This window comes from Leishmania martiniquensis, chromosome 36, assembly GCF_017916325.1.
Source record: "Leishmania martiniquensis isolate LSCM1 chromosome 36, whole genome shotgun sequence".
Taxonomy (NCBI): domain Eukaryota; phylum Euglenozoa; class Kinetoplastea; order Trypanosomatida; family Trypanosomatidae; genus Leishmania; species Leishmania martiniquensis.
In genome coordinates, this window is record NC_090171.1 from 1,496,164 (window position 1) to 1,517,062 (window position 20,899).

Consider the following 20,899-nt stretch of genomic DNA (forward strand, 5'->3'; position numbering starts at 1 on the left):
TTCCTTGTTTGGCTGCCCGCTGCCCACACCTACACTTGTCGAGCGTGGCAGCCGCACACTTGCACCCGCCCACATCCCCCCTTTTTTCTAAGGAAAGACAAACGAACAGTAAAAGAGAAAAGAAAACTTTACATCCAAGCAGATATACATGAATCAGGCGAACCGGATCTGCTGACTTTCACCACCCCGTCACTTTCCACACAAGACCCCTGCTTGCAATCACGAAGCTTTTTCGCCAGCGCATCATGTCAGCGGCGCCTTCTCTGCCGGCGAAGCTGGAGGGCTTTGTGCGCACTGAGTTCGAAGACACTTGCCGCCGCCGCTTCTTCTACGGCCTCGCCTTCGACCCCTATGGCGGAACAGCTGGCCTGTACGACCTCGGCCCCACCATGTGCGCCATGAAAAGCAACATGCTTCATTTTTGGCGCCAGCACTTTGTCCTCGAGGAGAGCATGTGCGAGGTGGATACGACCTGCCTGACGCCGGAGGAGGTGTTCAAGGCGTCCGGCCACGTCACCCGCTTCAACGACGTCATGGTGCGCGACACTGTCACCGGTGAGTGCATTCGCGCTGACAAGTTTCTGGAGGAGTGGAGTGAGGCGCAGATCGCGAAGGATGGCATCACGGCAGAGCAGAGGGACGAGTTCCTGCACCTGCTGCACGATGCTGCCGGCATGAACCCTACCCAGATCAAGGCGGTACTGGAAAAGCACGACATCAAGTCGCCCAAGGGTAACCCCTTCAGTGAGCCCTTCCCCTTCAACCTCATGTTCGCCACCCACATCGGACCCGAGGGTGACCGTCTCGGCTACATGCGCCCCGAGTTAGCTCAGGGCATCATCCTTAATTTCAAGCGCTTGATGGACTCGGGCAATGCGCAGCGCATGCCGTTCGCAGGCGCTTGCATCGGAACCGCCTTCCGTAACGAGATCGCTCCACGCTCGGCACTCATTCGTGTACGCGAGTTCACGCTGGCAGAGATCGAGCACTTTGTCAACCCGAACAACAAGAGCCACGAGAAGTTCCACCGCGTTCGCAACGTCCAGATCTGGGCGTGGCCGCGCGACCGTCAGGCGAGGAACGAAGACCCTGTACGCATGACGATCGGCGAGGCTGTGGACGCAAAGGTGATCGACAATGAGACTCTCGGCTACTTTATTGGTCGTGTGGCGCTTTTCCTCGAGTCCATTGGCGTCCGCTTCTACCGTTTCCGCCAGCACCAGTCGACCGAGATGGCGCACTACGCCCAGGACTGCTGGGACGCGGAGCTGCTCACCTCGTACGGCTGGATCGAGTGCGTCGGTATTGCGGACCGCTCCGCGTACGACTTGACACAGCACAGCAAGGCATCGAAGAAGGACCTGTGCGCGCGTGAGGAGTATGATGAGCCCTGTATGGAGCGCCAGCTGCTGCGACAGATGGCGAAGGGCCTTATCGGCAAGACGTTCGGCAAGAAGGCTGGCGAAGTTATGGATTACCTAAACGCTGCTTCTGTGGAGGCGTGCGAGGCGATCCGCGCCGCCCACGCGGCTGGCCAGCCGGCCACCATCGCCCTTTCCTCTGGCGAGGAGGTTTCTATCACAGCGCAGATGGTGTCCTTTGAGGAGAAGGAGGTGAAGGTCACGGGCTACAGCTACACCCCAAGCGTGATCGAGCCGTCATTTGGTGTTGGCCGCATCCTGTACTGCCTCTTGGAGCAGAGCTATTGGGTTCGCCGCGACGATGGCGGCAAGAACGATAAGCGCGCCGTCTTCAGCTTCAGCCCGCTGCTGGCGCCACAGAAGGTGGCTCTGCTGCCGCTAATGGTGAAGCCAGAACTACTGTCCACCATCTCGGATATTCGAGAGGGGCTCGTGAATCGGGGCATTTCCGTCCGCATTGACGACAGTAGCGTGACGATTGGCAAGAAGTATGCCCGTGTCGACGAGCTTGGCATCCCGTTCGCCATCACGTGCGACTTTGAGGGAGACGGCAGCGTGACGCTGCGCGAGCGCGACACGGCCTTGCAGGTTCGTGTGCCCAAGTCGGAGGTGGCGTCGGTCGTGGCTGAGCTGTGCAACCCCATCCAGCCCCTTACTTGGGAGTCTGTCAAGGCCAAATATCCCGCTCAGGCTTCATCAGCGGAGAAGTAGATCGCGCCTCTACATACGGCCACGTTCGGGTGGGTACGTGTGTGCATGTGCACGCGATAGGGGTAGGGGAGGTGGTCACACCCACGCGCACCCTTTCTGGGGGCAGATCGGCATTTCCACACATGTGGGTACTCAGACAGATGGGGAGAGGAAGGGATGATGAGTGTGGTGGTGATGGTGGTTACACGTGCAGCGGCACTGCCGCTACGGAAGCGGCGCATGTGTCTCCTCTGTGGACTGCCCTAATCTGGCGTCCTCCTCCGCTACACCTTTGTTTCCTATTTCCGGGTCTCTTGTGACGTTGAGTAAGCGAGCGTTTGTGTGCTTGCCGTCGTAGCTTTGTGCCCATGGCTATCAAAACTTTCTGCCTCACTCACCCTCTCTCTCTCCTCCCCCCTCCCTTCCCCTCGGAAGCATTAGTGGTAGGCCCGGAGAGGGGGTGGATGGGGACGGGATAGAGAGTTGCCGGCGGTACTGTGGCGACTTCGGCGGTTGTGCGCGATTGTTTTCCTGTTTGCGATCCCGCTTTCCCAGTGTGTGTGTGTGCGTTTGCGCTGTGCCGACATCGCTGCTCTCTCCGTATGCCTGTGCAACACTCCTGAGCCTGAGCACACCGATGCCGAGCCCCATGGGCGATGGTTAAAAAGGGCGCATACAGACAGACAGCCACCCGTGCCACGGCAGCGGACGATACATGCAGCCAAGGAGGGCGCAGGTGCAGTCTCCTCGTTTCTTCTTCGCCTTTTAATTAGTATTTTGTGTTCATGTGGGGCGTGGCCGAGGGCTCGGCGGGCAATAGAAGGCTGGGCTGGCAAGCGCACCTCTCAACTACCCCTCCTTGCCTGATGCGTCTCAGCGTCTTCTACCCCCCCTCTCTCGCCGTGCTGGCTAATGGGTGTTCGCCCCCTCCGCCGAGGCTATGCTTCCCTTCGCACGATTGTGCTGGTGTTCACAGCTTTCTTCTTCAAGGGGTGTCGCGGAACTGTCACGGCGGCAGCGATGGAAACGAGACGGATCACACGCAGAATTCGGCTGCCCCACTTTGTGCGACTGCTTCTCAGAAGAAGAAAAAGGGGCAATCGGTACACTGCGCATCCGTGCGGAACGCAAGAGCAGAGGGAGTCGAGGTCACGAAAGCGACTGACGCGCAACACACACGCCGGGCGGAAAGGCCTCTCGGAGTGCCAAAGGCACGGCCGTCCTGCCTTCCGCGTTGCGTGGCGTGCCTTTGCATGCGACTCCGCTGCGGTTTCTGCGTTGCCTATCCACGGACTTGAGCATCCTCCCCCACCGACACATTCGTTCACTCACGCACCACCTCCAACGCACATCTCCCCTTCCTTCCGGGGTCGCCCCGGATTCAATGCCGCAGCCCCTTCCTGCGTCGTCGTCTCATTGTGTTAAGCAGATATTTTACACACACTTAAACGTCCACCGGCTGGCTAAGATGCTGCAAATGGGCGGTGCCCCGCAAAGTGCCACCGAAATGTGAATGAAGCGACCAAGGCGAGTCAGGGGAACGAGCGGTTGAATAGGCTGTGTCGGAGCATGGTATTGTGCCGAGGACGCCTGTCTTGCCATTACACGCAAAGCGCTCGCTGACCAGTGGTGGTGCTGCTGCTTTTGGCAACAAGGCGAGCCCCTTCGCGACCGCTGCTTGCTGCTTCGCTGTGCCGGTGGAAAGGGGTGATGGCACGTGCGCTAGGACGCATTGACATCAGGAGTGGGAGGGATATGGGGACGCCTGCGAATCTCTTGCCCCCGCCCTGCGGGTGCCCACGAAAGCGGTCTCGCACCCGTTTTCTCCCGCAGCCTTTTCTTTGCAAGCATGCCGCTTCTCCTCTTTCCTCCTCCTTTCCCCATCTGTGCCACGCTTACCCCATCGGCCGCATCCGTCTCCCACCTGCAAACGCTCCTCCCTGTTTCTTCCTCTGTCTCCCTTTGCCCGCTCACCTCTGACGCCCCAACACACTACATGATTGCCATACGAACGGCACGCGCCTTTGAGAGCAGTTGTGTTTCGCGCTTGCTTTACACGCACCTTTGCATCTATTCTTGCTGGTGCTCGTGCACCTTTCCTTTTTTTCTTCTGATTGATCGCACTGATCTTTCACGACCTTCTTCGACTGTGCTTCCTGCCGCACGTCTCACTTTCCGTTGCTGCTCTTCTTGCGTTTGTGTTGGCTTCTCAGGGATCGCCGTCGTTGTATACCCGCGTGCCGCCGTGCTCACTCGCGTTGACCGCACGTCTTCTTTTTTTCTTTGGTTTCCATTCTGTGTAGCTGCGTCTGTGAGGCACCCTCGCGTGGCAGGCTCTTCGTTATCCGGTCCTGCTTGCCCCCGTCTGGTCAGCACGAAGCAACTATAATCGCTGAGGATTGGGTGCTGCTCACCCGCGCATACACGGGCGCGCCGAATTCCTTCTGCTCCCTCCCCTCTCGCAAGAGGCGGAACAAAAAAATTTATCCCTGCCAACACGCAACGTCGCCTACCGTCATGTTCAATCGCCTCTTTGGTAAGGAGAAGCAGGTGCAGCCGAGCCGCGGAAGTGGCGGCGGCAACTCGAGCACCGCGAAGACGATGGAAGAAATGGACGCAGCCATCGAGCTGCTAGAAAAGCGCGAGGCGGCGCTCGAGAAGCGTATGGAAGGCGAGCTGACTAAGGCGAAGCAGCTGTATGCGAAGAAGAACACACAAGGCGCTCTGCAGTGCATGAAGCGCAAGAAGATGTACGAGGAGCAGCTCGTAAATATCGGCGCACAGAAGCAGAACTTAGAGACGCTTAAGTTCACGGTGCAGAACCAAAGTATGAACCACGAGGTTCTGCGGGCACAGATCCGCGCCAAGGATGAGCTGAAACGCTCCAACAAGCAGATGAATGCCGACAAGATCGAAGACAATATGGATGACTTGATGGAGGAGATGGACAAGGCGAACCAGGTGAGCGAGGCGCTCCGCCAGCCGCTAGACAACAACTTTGTTGATGAGGATGAACTAATGAATGAGCTGGAGATGGAGCTTGACGGCATGAGTCTCGAGCAACCGGCGGCTGAGGCGAAGCTGCCAGAGATGCCTGCAGTGCCCACTCAGAAGCTCCCGGTAAAGCCCGTGGATGCCAAGACGCAGGAAGACGAGGATGCCCTTGCGGCTCTCGAGGCAGAGCTCGCCTAGAAGGCTGACAAGTGGGAAGAAGGATGCGGCAGAGGGGGGAAGGGAAGCAAGGCTGCCCCACGGCGGCGCTTGATGGGGATGGGCGGAAGAAGGGATCGGGGAGGGGGCACATAGTGCTTCCCTCACAGGCGTCGTAAGCAAAGTAGTGGGGGCGGGTGCGCAAGCCTCTCGAGTGGTAGTCCTTCCCTCCTCGGCCACGAGCGACGCCTTGTTTGCATACATCTTCATTGCACCAGGGCGAGAGGGAATGGAGGAGGAAGCAGCTCTCGGCTTCGGCACCTCACTCCTCTCGGTTTCGTAGTCTGACGGGGTGTGCGCTAATATTGTTTTTTTTTCCTTCTTCCTTCTCTTTGTACGCTTTTACTAGCGCGCGCCGCCTGATGCCTCTTTCTCGTCGTCTTCATACTGCACCTCAGCAGCGTCTGTGCCTCTTTTCCCCGAGCCTTCCTCGATAACCTTCACTGAGCCCATGCAACCCTGGTGCCTCTGCCAGATGGCCTTCTCCGCGAAGTGTATCGGCGGATCTTCCTGGTACATTTTTTCATGGGCCCCTCCGCTTCCTTTCGATGGTCTTTGCAGGGTGCGTTGACTGTGTGTAGGTTCTGTGTGAGGAAAATGTTCGAATGTTTGTGCTCTCGTTCGTGTCCTTTCCTTTCGTCTTTCCCCTCTCTCCAACCTCACCCTGTGCTCTCTCTCTATACCACTCGCTTTCGATTTCTTTCCTCGTCGGCTTCACGGCCTCTCTGTCTACATGTGTGTCGGCGGTGACGCCTTTCCGTCTTTCGCTTCCGTCTGTTTTGCCTGAACACTGTCCTTCCCGGTCGTTGAGCGTCGCCCCTCTCCTGTCTCACTGTCGCCCTCGTGGACCACCCCACCCCCTCCTCCCCATTCTCTCTCTTTCTTCACCAAATCCTCTCAGCTGTGTATGATGATGTGCTTTGATTGCTCGCCTTGCGCATGCCGTCGCCGTCTTGACCTTTTACTGCTTGATATATATATATATCAATTCTACGTGGCCTTGTGGGACTCTGTGCCTCTTACCTTACTACGTGCCTGCACGTGCCATGTGTGAAAGAGACACCCTCTTCGTTTTTATTTCTCATACGCCATCTCTGATGCCTGTGAAAAGATGCACTCGTTGGCCGTCTCTTTGTGGGCATGCAGCCTTCTGTTTGCCGCGTTTGTCCCCTGGGCGTCTGCTGCCACGCGACCTCTGTTCCACCTCGCGGCCTCCCTCCTCGGCGTAGATATTTGCGACTGCCAATGAGCCGTGGGTGGTCTGCTGCTTCATCTATCGTTCTTGCGAGGCAAATGATGTTTGCGGGGCGGTGCATACGACTGACGAGCGCAATAAGGAAACACAACTGCAGTACCTTCCGCTGGGGTCTGTGGCTCCCGCCGCTTTCTTGTTGCCTGTCGCGCTACGTTCCGAAGTGCTGATATGCTCACCCCCTTCTTGTTTGTTTTCCTCATGACAGGCTGAAGACGTCGAGACAATCTTGTATGCGGTAGTCCCTTTCCCTTTTCGAACCCAGGCTGAGGCCCATCGATGTCTTCGTACGCCCTTTTGGTTGGATTTGTGTGCGCGTATGCACTGATCGGAATCGAGGGAGGAGTCTTTCCTTCTCTCTCTTATTTCTTGTGAGAATGTACGCAAGGAAGGCACAGCGCGAGGAGGCGTAGCCGCGGCCAGCGGATAGGAAGTGGGATGGCGGCATCCGAGCGGGAAAATACAGTAAATGGGAGGAGGGAAGCTCAAAAGAAAGTGCTATGAAGCCTTTCGAAAAAAAAGCGTTGAGCATCACCGGCCACATCTTCTCGGGCCTGTCGTCTGAGGACATGCTTCGGCAAGGCGCCTCTCATCCTTTTTTACCTTTTTTTCTCGCGTTAGCTGTCTCTACACGATGGTGGCGGATGATAACTTTAAGAATGCACAGTAGGCGAGCAGAGAGTGCCCTGCACGCAGAGGCGCACGCAGTATGTGCATGTGCCGTCATGGATGCAGTAGACTCTCTCGTTGCTATCGAGCCTATACGAGTCTGTGGGTGACTGTGAGCACTGCGCCCATTCAAGAAAGGCTCAGCCGAAAGAAGAGCAGCCAGCGCCTGGGCTCAGAGCGGAAAGAGGATGACAGCGTTGGCGCTGCAAATCGCAACGAGGCAGAGTAGAGGAGTGCCTTGCCTGCGCGTATGTGTATGTGTGTATGTGTGGGTAGGCGGGTGCAGGTGAGTGGATGTCGACGGGGCGATAGTTCGGTTTCCCTCTTGTTCTCCCTTTTTTCCACTTTCCTCCGCCTTCCCCCTCGCCCTCCTCACTGTATACATTCTGCTAGCCGCTGATAAGCTTGGGCGAGAGGGGGGGAGTGCGGCAGCAGGTGAGATGTCTCTCTGCACCCACAACGCGCTTGAACGGCGGGAGTACACAGCATTGTAGCCCATCTAAATCGCCATGGGACAGGGCCTTCTGCAGGCGCGGTTTCCGTAGGCGGTCTTTATGGGTCCTGGGCGCGTAGTTTTCGAGGTTGGCGACGATGTCTGCGCGCGTGCTTCGCTATGTCCTTCGCCCTCCCAGTTTACTTTTCCAGCATTTCTTCGCTTTCTGCCTCCGTATTGGACTCTCTTCTCTCGCTGTCGCCGCCTCGGGCCGCCTTCCTTGCACCGGCACACCATACGCATACGCACACACACACACACGTATGCTTCACCCCTTCCCATTTGCTGCCACACAAACAACATGGATAACTTCCTTTCCTCATATCGCCACCCCACTCACACTTTCCTCTCCGGTGGCATCCAAACATACAAACGCATACCATGAATGGTCTCGTCGCACACGTGCCCCTCTTTAATCTTCCCTCCTCTCTCTCTCGCAGACGTATTCTGCTCTGTTTTCTATTTCCTCCCTTTCGCCAACCCGAGCTACGTCTTCACTGCTGCTGAGGTTGCTAACGCAGTCCCATATTCACCCACGTACGCAGACACGCGCCCCCTTTTTTCGTCCTCCCGCTTCTGCTGTTGTTGTTGGTGTTATTCTCGTCATCTTCAGATCTCTCTCTCCCTCTCCCTCTCCCTCTCCCTCTGTGTGTGTGTGTCGGTGAGCCAACGGCGCTCTGAAGTATTTCTTCTCTCCCTTCCTCCCCCCTTTTTACTCTTGTGCGTCCTCTCCTTCGCTCTTCTTCTGCTCTCACGTCCGCTGTTCCCCACCGAGTATTTTTTTTGGCCATTTGAAGATTATAAATATCTAATTATATAAATATATATATACCATTTCCTCCTCTGCTCTTTCTCTCTTTCGTATTCCCTTCTTTCTCACTTCTTCCCCATTCTTTGTACCGCCATCTGGCCACCTTTTTTTTGTACCTCCCACCCACTCAGAGTCAAGCTTACACACAGACACACACATATTCACACACGTACAGGCGCAGACAGTTCCAAAGAAGTGCGATAGCGAAGGGGGGAATACGGAGGCATTTAAGGCGTTCACTAACAGATCGCACACGCGAAGGCGACAGAAGGAGATGAACGCCGATGCGTTGCGTGCATCTGGTGGTGGCTCCACTGCTGCTGCGCCGTCGTTGAGCCCGCTCCTTGAACCTGCTGCGCCCGCACGGCTAATGCAGGAAGACGTTGGTCGCCGTACGTCCATGCCCTATTCCCGGGCGCGCCGCGTTTCTCGCGCTTGCTCTGTGACGATGCCACCACCCAATCGCCTCGCCTTCATCGTGCTCCTTTTTGTTCTGATGTACGCCAGTCAGGGGATCTGTGCGGGATCTGGCGTTGACGAACTGCATGATAAGGTGAGCGGCGCCGCCACGGCAGCAGCCTATGTTCGCTACTGTGACGACACCTCGCCGGCGACGCCGCCCGGGTGCGTACGTAAGCTCGTGGTCAACATCACCCTCGATGACAGCATGCTCGCCGGCTCCGTCTTGGAGGCAGAGGTGACGGTGACGCACGCGCTGCATCAGTCGCTCTTTCCCTCTGAGGCGGCTACCGATGCGGCTGGCACAGTCGCCACCTCGTTGCAGGTGTCGCTTCCTCCCATCAAAGTAACCATTCGGCGCGAAGCCGTACAGGTGCGCTACGGGCTCACCTACTTGCGCACGTTTCCGGCGGCGTTGCGGGACCATGTGCAGGTGCTGCAGACGGCCATGTCATGTGACGATGGCGTCACTCGCTGCCCTTCCTACAGGAATATGACCGGAGCCGTTGTATCGGCTCCTGCCGGGCTGTGCTGCCTCTGCACGAGCGTCGAGTGCGCCCTTACCAGCGACCTCTGCAATGCCTCCATGCGCGGGGACTTTTGCTTCCGCTCTGGCGCAGCCGGAATTGTTTGCGTGCAGGACGAGGGCATCACATACGATGGCTGGTTCGTGGGATCGTCGTTTTTTTTTTACACGCTCCATCTGTCAGCGAGAGGGCAAGGAGTCGCACCGACGGCACTGCAGCTCACGACGGACACCCCTGAGGTGCGAGACGGGGCTTCTGTCCTACAGCTTTTGCAGGACTCTGGCATCTCGCTGGAAGAGGCAAGCACCAAGGTCGACATGGCTGGGCGAGTACTCTTTGTTCCTTCTGCAGAGTACAGCAGCGACAGCAGCTACGCGCGCGACGACGATCCGGCAGAGTGGCTGTTGCTTCCGGCGCCGCTTGTCAGCATCTCCGGCAACGATTGCGACAAGGTTGGCGTCTCAGCAGAGTATTTCTACGCGTTATCCAGCACGAAGCAGTGCAACGCGCAGAAGGGGACATGCGTGCGGCATCAGCTGGCCGACTACCGTGCGGAGGACCTGGTGCAGATCGCTCAGGGCTTGGGCGGGCGTTACATCGCCGCCTCTCTCGGCACCTTCACGCGGCAGATGGTGGGAGAGCAGGAGTTCCTGCTCGACGCACAGCAGCGCACGGGCGGTGCGATGCTGCGGTGGACGGTGAGGGCGGACGAGCTTGACTTTACGCCGCTTCCGGTGCACGGTGTGCTGGGCGCTGCCGAGTTTGCCAATGGTACAGGCATCCTCCACGTGACTGTTCGGAACGCGAACACCTACGCTGGCCTCTATCACGTTTCTGTTGGTCGATGCCAGAGGGCGCGAGTATCGAACTGCGACGGCGACGGTGTGGCGCGTGAGTGCCTTCGAACGGTTTTGGTGGCTGGCGCTAACGCCTCTTCGCTCTTTCGCTTCATCATGGTGAGCGACCCAGCCGACGAGTTGGGCAGCACCGCTTCATGCGCCGTCGTCTTGAGCGACGCGGCAGCCGCGCCGCTGGCCTTTACAAACGTTTCTTGGGTTCTTGAGCCCACGACCACCACGCCGGCGCCCATCCTTTCGAAAGCAGAGCAGTGCAGGCGCTGCGACTTCAGCGACCTATCTTGCTTGTTTCGCACCGTTTGCGAGTGGCAAATCCTCGCGTGGACTGCGGTGGCCTTGACGATTGCGTGGGCACCGTACGCGTTTCTGGCATACTGGCGCATCGTGTGGCAATTTGGTGCCAAAGGCCTGGCGTACCTGCGCTGATCCCCGATCTGCCACGCTCCTTCCTTTCCTGGAAGCAGTCGCCGCAGCTGCAGTGGCGCTGGCGCGTGCTTCTTACTTTCCCGTCCTCTTTCTTGCTTTCACACGCCGCCCCCTCCTCCCCCCTCCACAGAGAGGGAAACAGAAAACCAAAAGGCACGCCCGCTGCACCTTTTTGCCGTTTCTTGTCTCTGTCGTTCTGTTTGCTCTCTTCTCATCCCCCTATTCTCTCTCTATTTCCGCCCACGAGAGCGCCCTCCCTCTCCCTTCCCTCCCCCTTTTTTCTCGCCATTCCCCCCCACTCCCCCCTTCCATGCGCGTTTGTGTGTTAAAGGCGAGAGGAGCGGCAACTGCCCGTGTGTGTGTGCCAACATTCGCCGTAATAATCCTAAGAACCGTAAGGGGGGGGTGCAGGGAAAGAAGGGGCCTCGGCCATGAGAGTTATTACTCTGTGTGTGTGTGTATTTGTTCTTTTTTTTTGCGTCACATAGCCAGTCCTCCCTCCCCCTTTTTATTTTATTATTCTCTTTGCCTCCCTCTCTCTCTCTCGTCCTTCTCCTGGCGCAGAAAGGGGGAACGTTACGCAGATATTATTGACAAACGAGTCATCTTTGTCCTATGCATGCATTCAGAGCAGCGAGGGGCCCGACGTAGAACACGTGCGGATGCCGTGTTTGGCGACTGGTGCGGTCATGAGAAGAATTCTCACGGCGCTGCACGCCTGAGCGCTTGCGCAGGCTCTGCCATGAAGAGCCACCGGCTGTTTCAGCGCGGCCCGTTCTGGGTACCCCTTTTCATGGCACGATGGACTGATGGCTTGACCCTCGTCATACCCCCACGCTTACTCGCTGTGTATCTTCTCTCTGCGTTTTACCACGCATGTCTTGGTGTGTGTACGCACGCGCCCACACCACGCGCTCCCCCTTGTCTGCCCTTATTCCTGGGCCGTATTTTTTGTGAAAAGCTCAGTAGCAGTCGAACTTCTGAGTCGACTTTTCTTTTCCACAAAGTCCGCTGCTCCTAATAGATCAGTCATCTGCGAAGTGGAGAAGGTACGCCACTCGCCCTTTCTGAGCGTGGAGACGCGAATCCGTCGATCAACTCTCAACAGACAGGGCACATAACCTGCTCATCTTTGCCCCCCTCCCCCGTAGGCAGGCTCCTCCCTTTACCTTCCTGTGCTGGCAAGGAACACTCTTGGTTTGTGCATGTCGGCCCTGTCTGCGACGGTCGGTCGCGTCAATGGGGCGACCTTCCCTCGTGGAGCGGTACTTCGCTCAGTGCCAGGCGCACCACACACTGCCTCGCTCTGAGTTCTGTGCCTCCCTTCGTGACGGCGTCATCGATGTGAACTTGGCCAACGTTCCGCTTGCCGACATACGCCTTTTCGCGCACGCAGTCTTAGACATACACCCAGCATCCGGCGCCGCGCGATCGCGTGCGGTGCAGTCGCGCAACTCATCAAGACCGCGGAGCCCACAAGGAGCTGCCTCAGGCAGCCGAGCGCCCTCTCGGCTGGGGGCGACAGGCGCTCTCCCGCGGACGCACTTTGTCAAGCTCCACTTCTCTTACAACGCAGCGCTGCCAGCCGCCCACGTCTCACGCGGCCAGGCCTCGCCACCGGCGTCAACGCCGCTTCTCTGCCCGCAGAACGAGCCTACACTGCGATGCCTCTCGGAGGCTGTGGCGCTGGCCGTTAAGGAAAGCGTCAGCACCCTAAGCTCTTTCGCCTGGTGCGGCATGCCTCTCATCACCACGGCGGCGCCTGGCCGTGCAACGTTGCAGCAGCGGGGCGGCGGCGCACCGGTGCCGCGGTCGCTGATCCACGTGCTCCCACTGTGCCATCGGCTCACTTGCCTGCGCCTGGTAGGCGTCCCACTCACGCGTGCGCAGTTCATGCAGTTGACCGTTCTCTCTCCCAAGTCGCCCACCGCAGGTGTGAATGGCGGCGTGGCGTGGTCGGCTCTGGAGGAAGCAAGTTTTGTGAGGTGCGGGCTGACAGATGCTTGCCAAGGCGGCCTTGTGCGCCTCATACGAGCCGCCGTGCCAGTTACCTCGAGTTCGATGTGGCAGCGCTCCCTACGGGGTGGCAGCGCGAGCTTAGATGGTCAACCATTGCCGCAGCCTGCAGCCGGCGCCCTGTCCATCGGTCACTCGGCCACGCGAGGCTTGAAAGGGCTCGATGTGAGTCAAAACCCGCTGGGTGACGAGACAGCTCGTGCGGTCGCGACAGCTATTCCTGGCTCCGCCCTGCGCTACCTGAATGTGTCCAGTACCTCCATCACCTGGGGAGGCGGCTGCTTGCTAACGTCGCCGGCGGTGCTGGAGGACACCGCAATGGAATTGGTGGACATGAGCAACACGGGCCTCAGCGAGATGCTCGCTTGCTCAGGGAGTGGTGCCGAGGCGAAGATGCTGGCTGAGTCTAGCGTCGCCGCCGGCTTCCGGGTGATCGTGCGCGGCATGGGGCAGTTGCTAGTCTTGAGAGAATCTGCTCGATCGCGACAGCAGCGGTGGCTCATGCACACCACCAGCGCCATCGCACCACCGGCGTCGCGCACGTGGGCGCCAGAGAGGTCACACGCAGAGCCCCCCACACGCACCCAGGCCCACATGATGGAGATGGAGCCTGCGGCGCTGCCGGCACCGACCACACGCGTGCCGCCCTCCAACACTGCAGCTCAGCACGGGGCCCCAGAAGCTGCTCACACCCCAGCCACTCCGCCGCAGGCCGATGTGAACCCCTACGGTCCCTGGTGGCCCATGTTCGCGAGTTGGTACGCCCTGCAAGGCACTATCAGCCCCGCGTGTTCAGCCGCCCCTGCGGCAAACGGCAGCTCCACTCCGAGTCCGGGGAAAGGGTATGTACCGGTGCCGGTTCCATTTCCAATGTTTGCGCCCATGCCACTACCTCACACCGCCCCTCACGGAGCGGATTCCGGTGTGGCCAGCGTCGTCACCTCGGCGCCCGTCGCGACGGGCGCCGAGGCCGGGGATAAAGCACCTTTTTTAGAGCCAAAAGCGCCCACCCCCACTCCCGACGGCCTCCCCGATGCCGCACGAGCAGCACCAGAGGCGTTGCCTTCCGATACCTCTGCAGACGAAAACCGCAACGAGGCCGGTGAGGAGACCCTCGCGGGGGGTCTAGCGCAACCCGTCTCGGCATCGACGCAAACCGCAGCTGACACTGCGGGTGCCCCCGACGACCTGGTGCACCGTGCGAGCGAGGCCGCCGGGGACCGCAAGTTTCTTCTGGCCCTCATTAGCCGCCTGGAGGCATACGAGCTGGACATTGCCGAGCGTCTCGAGGCACAGCACCAACGAACGACAACGCAGCTGACGTCGCTGGAGAAGGACATGCGCTTTCGCCTTCAGCATATAGCTGACGCCGACCGCAAGGAGCGGATGGCGGCAGCGGACCGGCAAACAGCCTTGCTCGAGGCGCTGGCGGCACTCCGCGCCGAGCCGGCGGCCGTGCCTATGGAGGGCATGAAGGAGGCGATGCTGGCGCAGCTCGTGCATCTGATAGAGGTGGGGATGGGAAAAGTGCAGGCGGCACTGGGCACGGAGCGCACTGCAGGTGCGAAGGCTGCGAGTGCCGGAGAGGGCGAGACATCACCGCTGCTACGCCGCAGCGCGGCCAACACCCCTACTGGTGCGGCGGCGGTCACTGAGCGTGATTTGGTCAAGATGGCGAGCGAGCGTCTCAAGGAACTCGGTTGGTGAGCACGTAGGACGCCGCTCTCTTAAGCGCGAGCTTCTTTTCCTTTCGCACGATGGGGTGGGCTGCCGCTGTGTTGACTAATTTCGTTGCCAGACTGCTCTCTGTGCACTGCAGCGGCGTGCGCATCTGCTCGCCATTCGACGCAGATGCGGTCGCGCACATGCAGCGCGCACTCTCATATAGACACGAACACCTTTACGATGGCATTGCGGAGGATTGAATGCCATGCATGCGGTGCTTTGGGCTGCCTCGCCGGCATTCCTCGCTTCCCGCACCGGCTGCTCGCTCAGTGGGTGCGGGCAGACGACGTCTCTACCTTCCCTCTTTTGTGTTGCACATGCATCCCCTGTCCCACCACCCCTTCGTCCTCTCTTTCCCTTTATACGCCCGACGCGATGGAACCGCTCTGACGACCGCACACACCAAAACTCCCCCGCAACAGTATCACCTCTGCTGCACTCGATCTTTTTTTTCCTCTTCCGGTGCCCGCTTCTCTTTGCGTGCGTGCGTACCGCCTCCTTCGGGAACAAGAAAAAGACACGAACGTTCACCTGCTGCGTCTCAGCGACCATGACGTCCGCCGTGGATCTGGAAGGCGTGGCGCTTCACGGCCACATGAAGGGCGTGACAATGCTGAAGTTTAACCGCGACGGCGACCTTCTCTTTTCCTCTGCCAAGGATACAAACTGCAGCGCGTGCTGCTGGCAGGCCAAGACGGGCAAGCTGCTCGGCTCCTACACGACGGTGGGCCAGGTGGAAGGTCGCACGTACGATGCGGCCATGGTGGCACTAGATGTGAACCGTGAGTCCACACTCTTGGCTACTGCCAGTGCAGGTGAGGAGGTGTTGTTGTGGAGCGTGGAGTCAGGCGCCCTGCTTGGCTCTGTGAGCCGTAGCCTGTCGTCTGGCGCGAGTGTCGGCTTCTCGCACGATGACACACTGATGATGGTGGCCACCAAAGGCCGCTCCAGCACGAGCTCGGCGATTCAGGTGTACAACGTGCCTTTCACGGTGCCCAAGGCCAGCGAGGACATTGCCCCTGTCAAGACACCCTTCACCATCTTCTCCACCTTTGAGACGCCGGACACCATCACGTGGGCGGCCTGGGGGCCAACGAATGAGACAATTTACTATGCCGAGGGCGGCTACATGAACATCCTCGACGTGGAGGCGAACAAGGTGATTCGTAGCCGCCAGATCCACGAGGACGAGAATGAGGTGATCAACCGCTTCAGCTGGGACCCCAACTACCTCACCTTGGCCACCGCCTCCACCGACAAGACATCTCATCTCATAGACTTCCGCGATCTGGCCACCATTCAGGTGTACCGGAGCGACGTTCCAGTGAACGACGTTTCGATCAGCCCGAACGCCGACCACGTAATTCTCGGTGGTGGCATGGATGCCGCTGCTGTGACGACACAGGGCGGGCAGTCCATCTTTGAGGTCAAGTTTTTCCACAAGGTGCAAGGCCACCAGCTTGGCCAGCTGCGCTGTCACTTCGGTACGATTAATGCCATTTCCTTTCACCCCGACGGTCGAGGCTTCGCCAGCGCGAGCTATGACGGCCTCATTAAGATGTACCGCTTTGGCGACGCGTACGAGTCCGCGCCTGGCGCGAAGCCGTTGTGGACGCTATAGCGAGGCGAATGCGGCGAAGACAGGCTTCTGGTTGCGTGCGCACATACGCTTGCTCGAGAAGCGTCTGCACACATGAAGGTCTCTTTTCATGTGGCTGAAATGTCGGCGGCTGCGCGCGTCTCCGCGACTTCCTTTTGTCTTTGGGTTGTCTTGCTTATATATCTTTATCCAGTGTGGATGTGTGGATGTGTGTGTGTGTGTGCGTCTGTGTGTGTGGAATCGTCTCGGTCGCGGGTCGTTGTCTTCTTTGCAGATTTTTTCCCCTTTAAAGAGGTAAACAGCTGCCATCGCGCGTGCAGTTGTGTATGAGTAACGTAAACGATTCCCATGCCCTCCTCCCTTCTCGAGAGTCGGGCACGGGGGCCACTTATTAAGGAAACACGCAAGCATGCAATCGTAAGAAAAAGTAAAGGGGCATTCCAGCACAGAGGGCTCGGCGTACAGAGAGGGGAGAGGAGCACCTCGGGTGATGAAAGTGGTGGCAACACCTACGAAAGGGGCGGGGAAGGGGCGGCGGCGCTTTCCATGCGTCATTCCCCAAGCGCCCCGTGCCGTCTGTCCGTCTCTCGCCCCCCCCCCCCCGCATGCATGACTGCTTTTGTCAGCGTCTGGCCAGCGCGGCGAGGCACCGGTGAGTGATCGTGGGCGATCAGAGGGTTCCACTTTCATTCTCCTCTCCTGCCCTCTTTTTCTTTTGTTGTTGTTACTAGTCCCGTATGGTTTAAGCAGTGAGCTTGGCAAGAGGGGGATGCACTGCTCTTGTCAGCCTCGCGCGCCGCATATCTTCAGACCCCGCTGACGAATCGGCCTTCACCTGCGCCATCTCTCTTCCTCTTTCCCTGGCTTATTTGTGCACAACACAGCGCATCTTCAGGTTCCCCCTTTACATGCGTACAGGCGTCTGAGTGTGGCGTACGTGGTGGCCCATTTCAGCTGCATGCCACCAGCACGAGAGGCTTTCGCCACTTTTGCCGTCACACCTCCTCAAGCAGAGGCTCAGGAACAGCCACAGTGGCGCTCGACGAAATGATCGTTGCCGCCACAAAGTGTTCTTCATATCCACATCCATCTTTTATCGTTCAGGGCCCTTAGGCTCTCCTTTTTCACCGCCGCTTGACACAGGGGAAGCGCATCCGCGGCTGCACGCCTGTGGCCGTCTGAGGAGTGCCCTTTACGAAGCCGGTTTTGCTCCATCGCCCTTTTTTCGCCACAGGTCTTTATATATATTATTATTATCATCCTCCTCTTCCGCATCGATTCACTGCCCGCAAGCGCAGCATCGCCCGTATAGCTCGGTGCCTTCAAAGCTCGTTTTCCTTGTCGGCGTTGCCGCACTTTCACTCCCCTTCTCCGCCCCCCCGCAGCTCTTCTCCTCTGAGTGCCTGGAGCGGATGTGGTTCCTCCAGAGGGTGCCGCGCAGCCCCGCTTTGTTGCGCGGCTCGGCTGCACTTGCCGGGATGGTTCGCCGCTTCCCGGCGGCACAGGGAGCATCCTCGCCCGGTGCGCTGACGGTAATGGCGCACGGCCGCCGTGCCCTCTCTACCGAGGACGTTGTAGATGAAGAAACACAGTGGGCACGTGCGATGGCCGACAAGTACGGCCCTGGCAACCACCAGCTCTTTCGAGCGCTTTACAAAGACTTGTGCGACGAGATTCGGCGCGAGTATTATACAAAGCCCCCACCTCCGCCACCCGCAACAAGGACCACAGCTGCCTCCCCTTCACTGGCGACTGCGGAAGCCGCAGGCGAGGTGCCCCGCGGGGCACATCAAGACACCAATAGCGCTTCCACCGTCTCCCCCAAGCAGAGTAGTGAGGCGAGCAGCGCCGGAACAACAGCATCGTCAGTGGAAGCCGAGGGTTTGCCGGGAAAGCCTGAAGGTGAGGACGGCAGTGATGAAGTGGCCCACGCAGCCGAGCAAACGGCGTGGCCGCGTCCTTCTTTGAATCCGCCTGTCACCTGCGGCGATGGCTCTTGGGCCGTACAGCACCGCCCGGAAGACAACGTTGTTGTGTTTCGCCGCGATGCCGTCAAGGAGGGTCGTCTCGGCGCCGCGCACGCGTGGGGACGCATCGAGCTGAAGGACCCGCCGCGACTGAACGCTATGCTCACTTTTGCCGACTGGATTCCGCTCGAGGTGTGCATGGAGCGAAACGGCATCATCATCCACTTCTCCATGGCTTCGAATGAGGGTGGTATGCACATGCGTAACGTGCGGGTGTACGCGCCAAGGTCAGCGGAGGAGCGTGCAGCGCTGCTGGACCCTTCGGACGACGGTGAGTACGCGCGGAAGAACTTTTACTATGATGGGCCGTGCCTGTGGCACCTGGAGCATGATATGCTGAACGAGCTTTACGATGTCATGCAGGATCATGGCGTCACTCTTGACTGGGTTCGATGGGCTGCTTCGTGGGTCTTCTACCTGGAGCACGTCCACTACGTGCGATGGAACTTGGGCATGCTGGAGGAGCTTATCCCCTCCTCCGTGCGCGGCCCTGAGGAGGACTTCTTGTTGCCAGTGGAGAAAGCGCTGCTGGAGGAGCCCGTTGAGGACTGGCTCCGTGAACACAGCATCTAGCGGCCGGTAAGGAGAGGATAGACTGACGTGCAAGGGTGTGTGCACGAACGGGTCTCTGGGACGGTTGCGTCTGGGAGGGCAAGGATGTGCAGAAAGTGAGGGGGCGGCCTCAGGAGATGACAGCCGTGCCGTCGGTGTAGAGGAGGGTGAGACCACTGGTATCTGGAGTAGGTGCAGCGACTGCACAGGGGCATCTCTTTACGAGAAACAAAGGTGAGACCCGCGAGACGGAAGGACTTGCTATTGTACCCAACTGAGGTCGGCTAGAGGCGCATGCAGCGACGAGCGAGAGATGAGGCGAGGGGCTGCTTGCGGCACAGATGAGATTGGTGGATAGTGGGGGGAGTGGGCGAGGCTAGCAGTGCGAGAGGTAGGCAGGGCGTCTATTCAGAGGTGTCACGCGCTCGCGTAGGCGTTCGCGCTTATGCGGGGGCTCCTCTGTTTCTCTCGTGGACAGCTTCTGCTAGAAACGAGTATCCGCTGCGCTCAGGCACCAGCGTGTGTGCGTGAGGGGTGGGCGCGGTGGATATACATGTGCTCGCTTTCTCGCTGTGCCTCATCCGCCTCGTCCGTCTGGTGCTCGGGGCAGCGCAGACGTTTTCGTTGGCTTCCCCCCTTGTTTTTGTCTGTGCGCGCAGCATTGTCTTCGACGCCTTCCCGGCTTCTCCCGCGTGCACCCTCGTCACCGTCAGCAAGACGGTGCTGTGCTAACTGCACCGTAGCTCTTCACAGTCGCCAACTCGAAGTTGCATTAGGACGCACTCGATGCTTCTGACTTGCCTTTTACCTTCCCCCGTCTCTTCTGCATCGGCTTGCGTTTGCATGCGCTTCTTTGTCCTCTTTGGTCCTTTCATCGAGCCGCACAAGCCGCTTTCTGCGGGTAGCTTCAGATGCTGGGGGAGGATCTGCACATCGGCTTCTACGCGGAAGACGCGTACGCGGCGTACGTGACGGACCTTGCCACGTCCCTGGGCCTCATCCCACACTGTCGCAGTGCCCGTGGCGCCACACTCGAGGTGGTGTTTACCGGACCCTTCCTGGACTTGCCCGCGTATGAGGAGGCGGTCAGGCAGGGGAAGCTTCCCCCTTACACTGAGGTGCCGTGGGATATCGCCGAGGAACGGGGCGTGCAATCAGCTGCAGCAGCATCTCGCGCAGTTACCTTGTATGGCTGGATCGAGAAGCTGAATGCTGGACGCAAGGTGCAACTGATGGAGCGTCTTTTTCAAGCTGCCGAGCTCGGCGAGGCGATCGACGCGACCAATACAGCGCATGAGGCTAACCACGCAGCGCAGTGCGCATCGGCATCGACTTCGGCACCCTTAGCAGCCGAGTTGGAAGGCACCGAGAACAGGAGCGGCACTCCTCCTCCTCTTCCTCCCCTGAAGTCGTCGCGCTACTGCATTGCCGGCACCCTAGATTTCCTTCTCCACCTCTCCAGCTGCAACGTGCCCATGGGTGAGGGTAGCATCGCCCTCGACTCGCCGAGCGCGGATGCGTGCGACCAAGGGAGCACCGATTTCGCAGGCGATGTGGACGACAGAGCGCGCGCGGCCCGTGCTTGTCGTGATGCACTGGAGCGCCGCGATGACGTTGCCCTCGCCCGTAACGCAGTGAATGCGGTCATTAAATGCGCGCAAATGGCGGAGGACCATCCCGGTGAAGTGGCCAGCGTCTTGGCCGACGAGGAGGGAGGGGTGGAGTACATACAGTTCAGCGGATAGCAGCCAAAGCCTCTCGTTTGTTTCTGCTGCCTTCACCAATGTGGTGGGCGCGTCGCCCCTTCTTCCGGCGATTGTGGTGGTGGTGATGATTAGTCTGCAGTCAGCGTCACTTGACGGGTCAGGTGGGGAGGCGCACCGCACGTCGGCACTGTCACATCTCGAGCACACCGAACGCAAAGCCACGGAAAAGCAGCGAAGCGAAATGTCACCGCTTAGTGAGAGGCGTAGCGCCCCTTATTGAGCGCCTTCGCCCATCTCCTGTATGCCGTCAGACGGCGCACCTGACGCACGCCCCACAGTGCTACCAGGGAGCCGCTTTTCCGTCGTGCATTTGGGGTGACCTGCGATGGACCAGCAAACCCGCTCGACTTTCACTGGCAACATCGTGCATCTTGCCATGACGCCGGGGGCGCTATTCC

General features: G+C 59.1%; 7 protein-coding genes across 7 annotated transcripts; all 7 read left to right on the top strand.

Annotated features, from left to right (window-relative positions):
* Window positions 1-245: 245 nt before the first annotated feature.
* LSCM1_00413 (uncharacterized protein) lies at window positions 246-2,132 on the top strand (the record flags this gene model as incomplete). The annotated part of the gene is made up of 1 exon (XM_067318064.1): window positions 246-2,132. One exon carries the CDS (start codon window positions 246-248, stop codon window positions 2,130-2,132), a length of 1,887 nt encoding a protein of 628 aa, XP_067174169.1.
* Window positions 2,133-4,628: 2,496 nt separating this feature from the next.
* LSCM1_00414 (uncharacterized protein) lies at window positions 4,629-5,303 on the top strand (the record flags this gene model as incomplete). Its single annotated transcript, XM_067318065.1, has 1 exon — window positions 4,629-5,303. The coding sequence occupies one exon, from the start codon at window positions 4,629-4,631 to the stop codon at window positions 5,301-5,303; it is 675 nt and encodes a 224-aa protein (XP_067174170.1).
* A 3,517-nt stretch (window positions 5,304-8,820) lies between these two features.
* LSCM1_00415 (uncharacterized protein) lies at window positions 8,821-10,815 on the top strand (the record flags this gene model as incomplete). Its single annotated transcript, XM_067318066.1, has 1 exon — window positions 8,821-10,815. One exon carries the CDS (start codon window positions 8,821-8,823, stop codon window positions 10,813-10,815), a length of 1,995 nt encoding a protein of 664 aa, XP_067174171.1.
* Window positions 10,816-12,054: 1,239 nt separating this feature from the next.
* On the top strand, window positions 12,055-14,538 carry LSCM1_00416 (uncharacterized protein; the record flags this gene model as incomplete). Its single annotated transcript, XM_067318067.1, has 1 exon — window positions 12,055-14,538. The coding sequence occupies one exon, from the start codon at window positions 12,055-12,057 to the stop codon at window positions 14,536-14,538; it is 2,484 nt and encodes an 827-aa protein (XP_067174172.1).
* Window positions 14,539-15,106: 568 nt separating this feature from the next.
* LSCM1_00417 (uncharacterized protein) lies at window positions 15,107-16,177 on the top strand (the record flags this gene model as incomplete). Its single annotated transcript, XM_067318068.1, has 1 exon — window positions 15,107-16,177. One exon carries the CDS (start codon window positions 15,107-15,109, stop codon window positions 16,175-16,177), a length of 1,071 nt encoding a protein of 356 aa, XP_067174173.1.
* Window positions 16,178-17,568: 1,391 nt separating this feature from the next.
* LSCM1_00418 (uncharacterized protein) lies at window positions 17,569-18,756 on the top strand (the record flags this gene model as incomplete). The annotated part of the gene is made up of 1 exon (XM_067318069.1): window positions 17,569-18,756. The coding sequence occupies one exon, from the start codon at window positions 17,569-17,571 to the stop codon at window positions 18,754-18,756; it is 1,188 nt and encodes a 395-aa protein (XP_067174174.1).
* Window positions 18,757-19,646: 890 nt separating this feature from the next.
* On the top strand, window positions 19,647-20,480 carry LSCM1_00419 (uncharacterized protein; the record flags this gene model as incomplete). The annotated part of the gene is made up of 1 exon (XM_067318070.1): window positions 19,647-20,480. The coding sequence occupies one exon, from the start codon at window positions 19,647-19,649 to the stop codon at window positions 20,478-20,480; it is 834 nt and encodes a 277-aa protein (XP_067174175.1).
* Window positions 20,481-20,899: the final 419 nt, after the last annotated feature.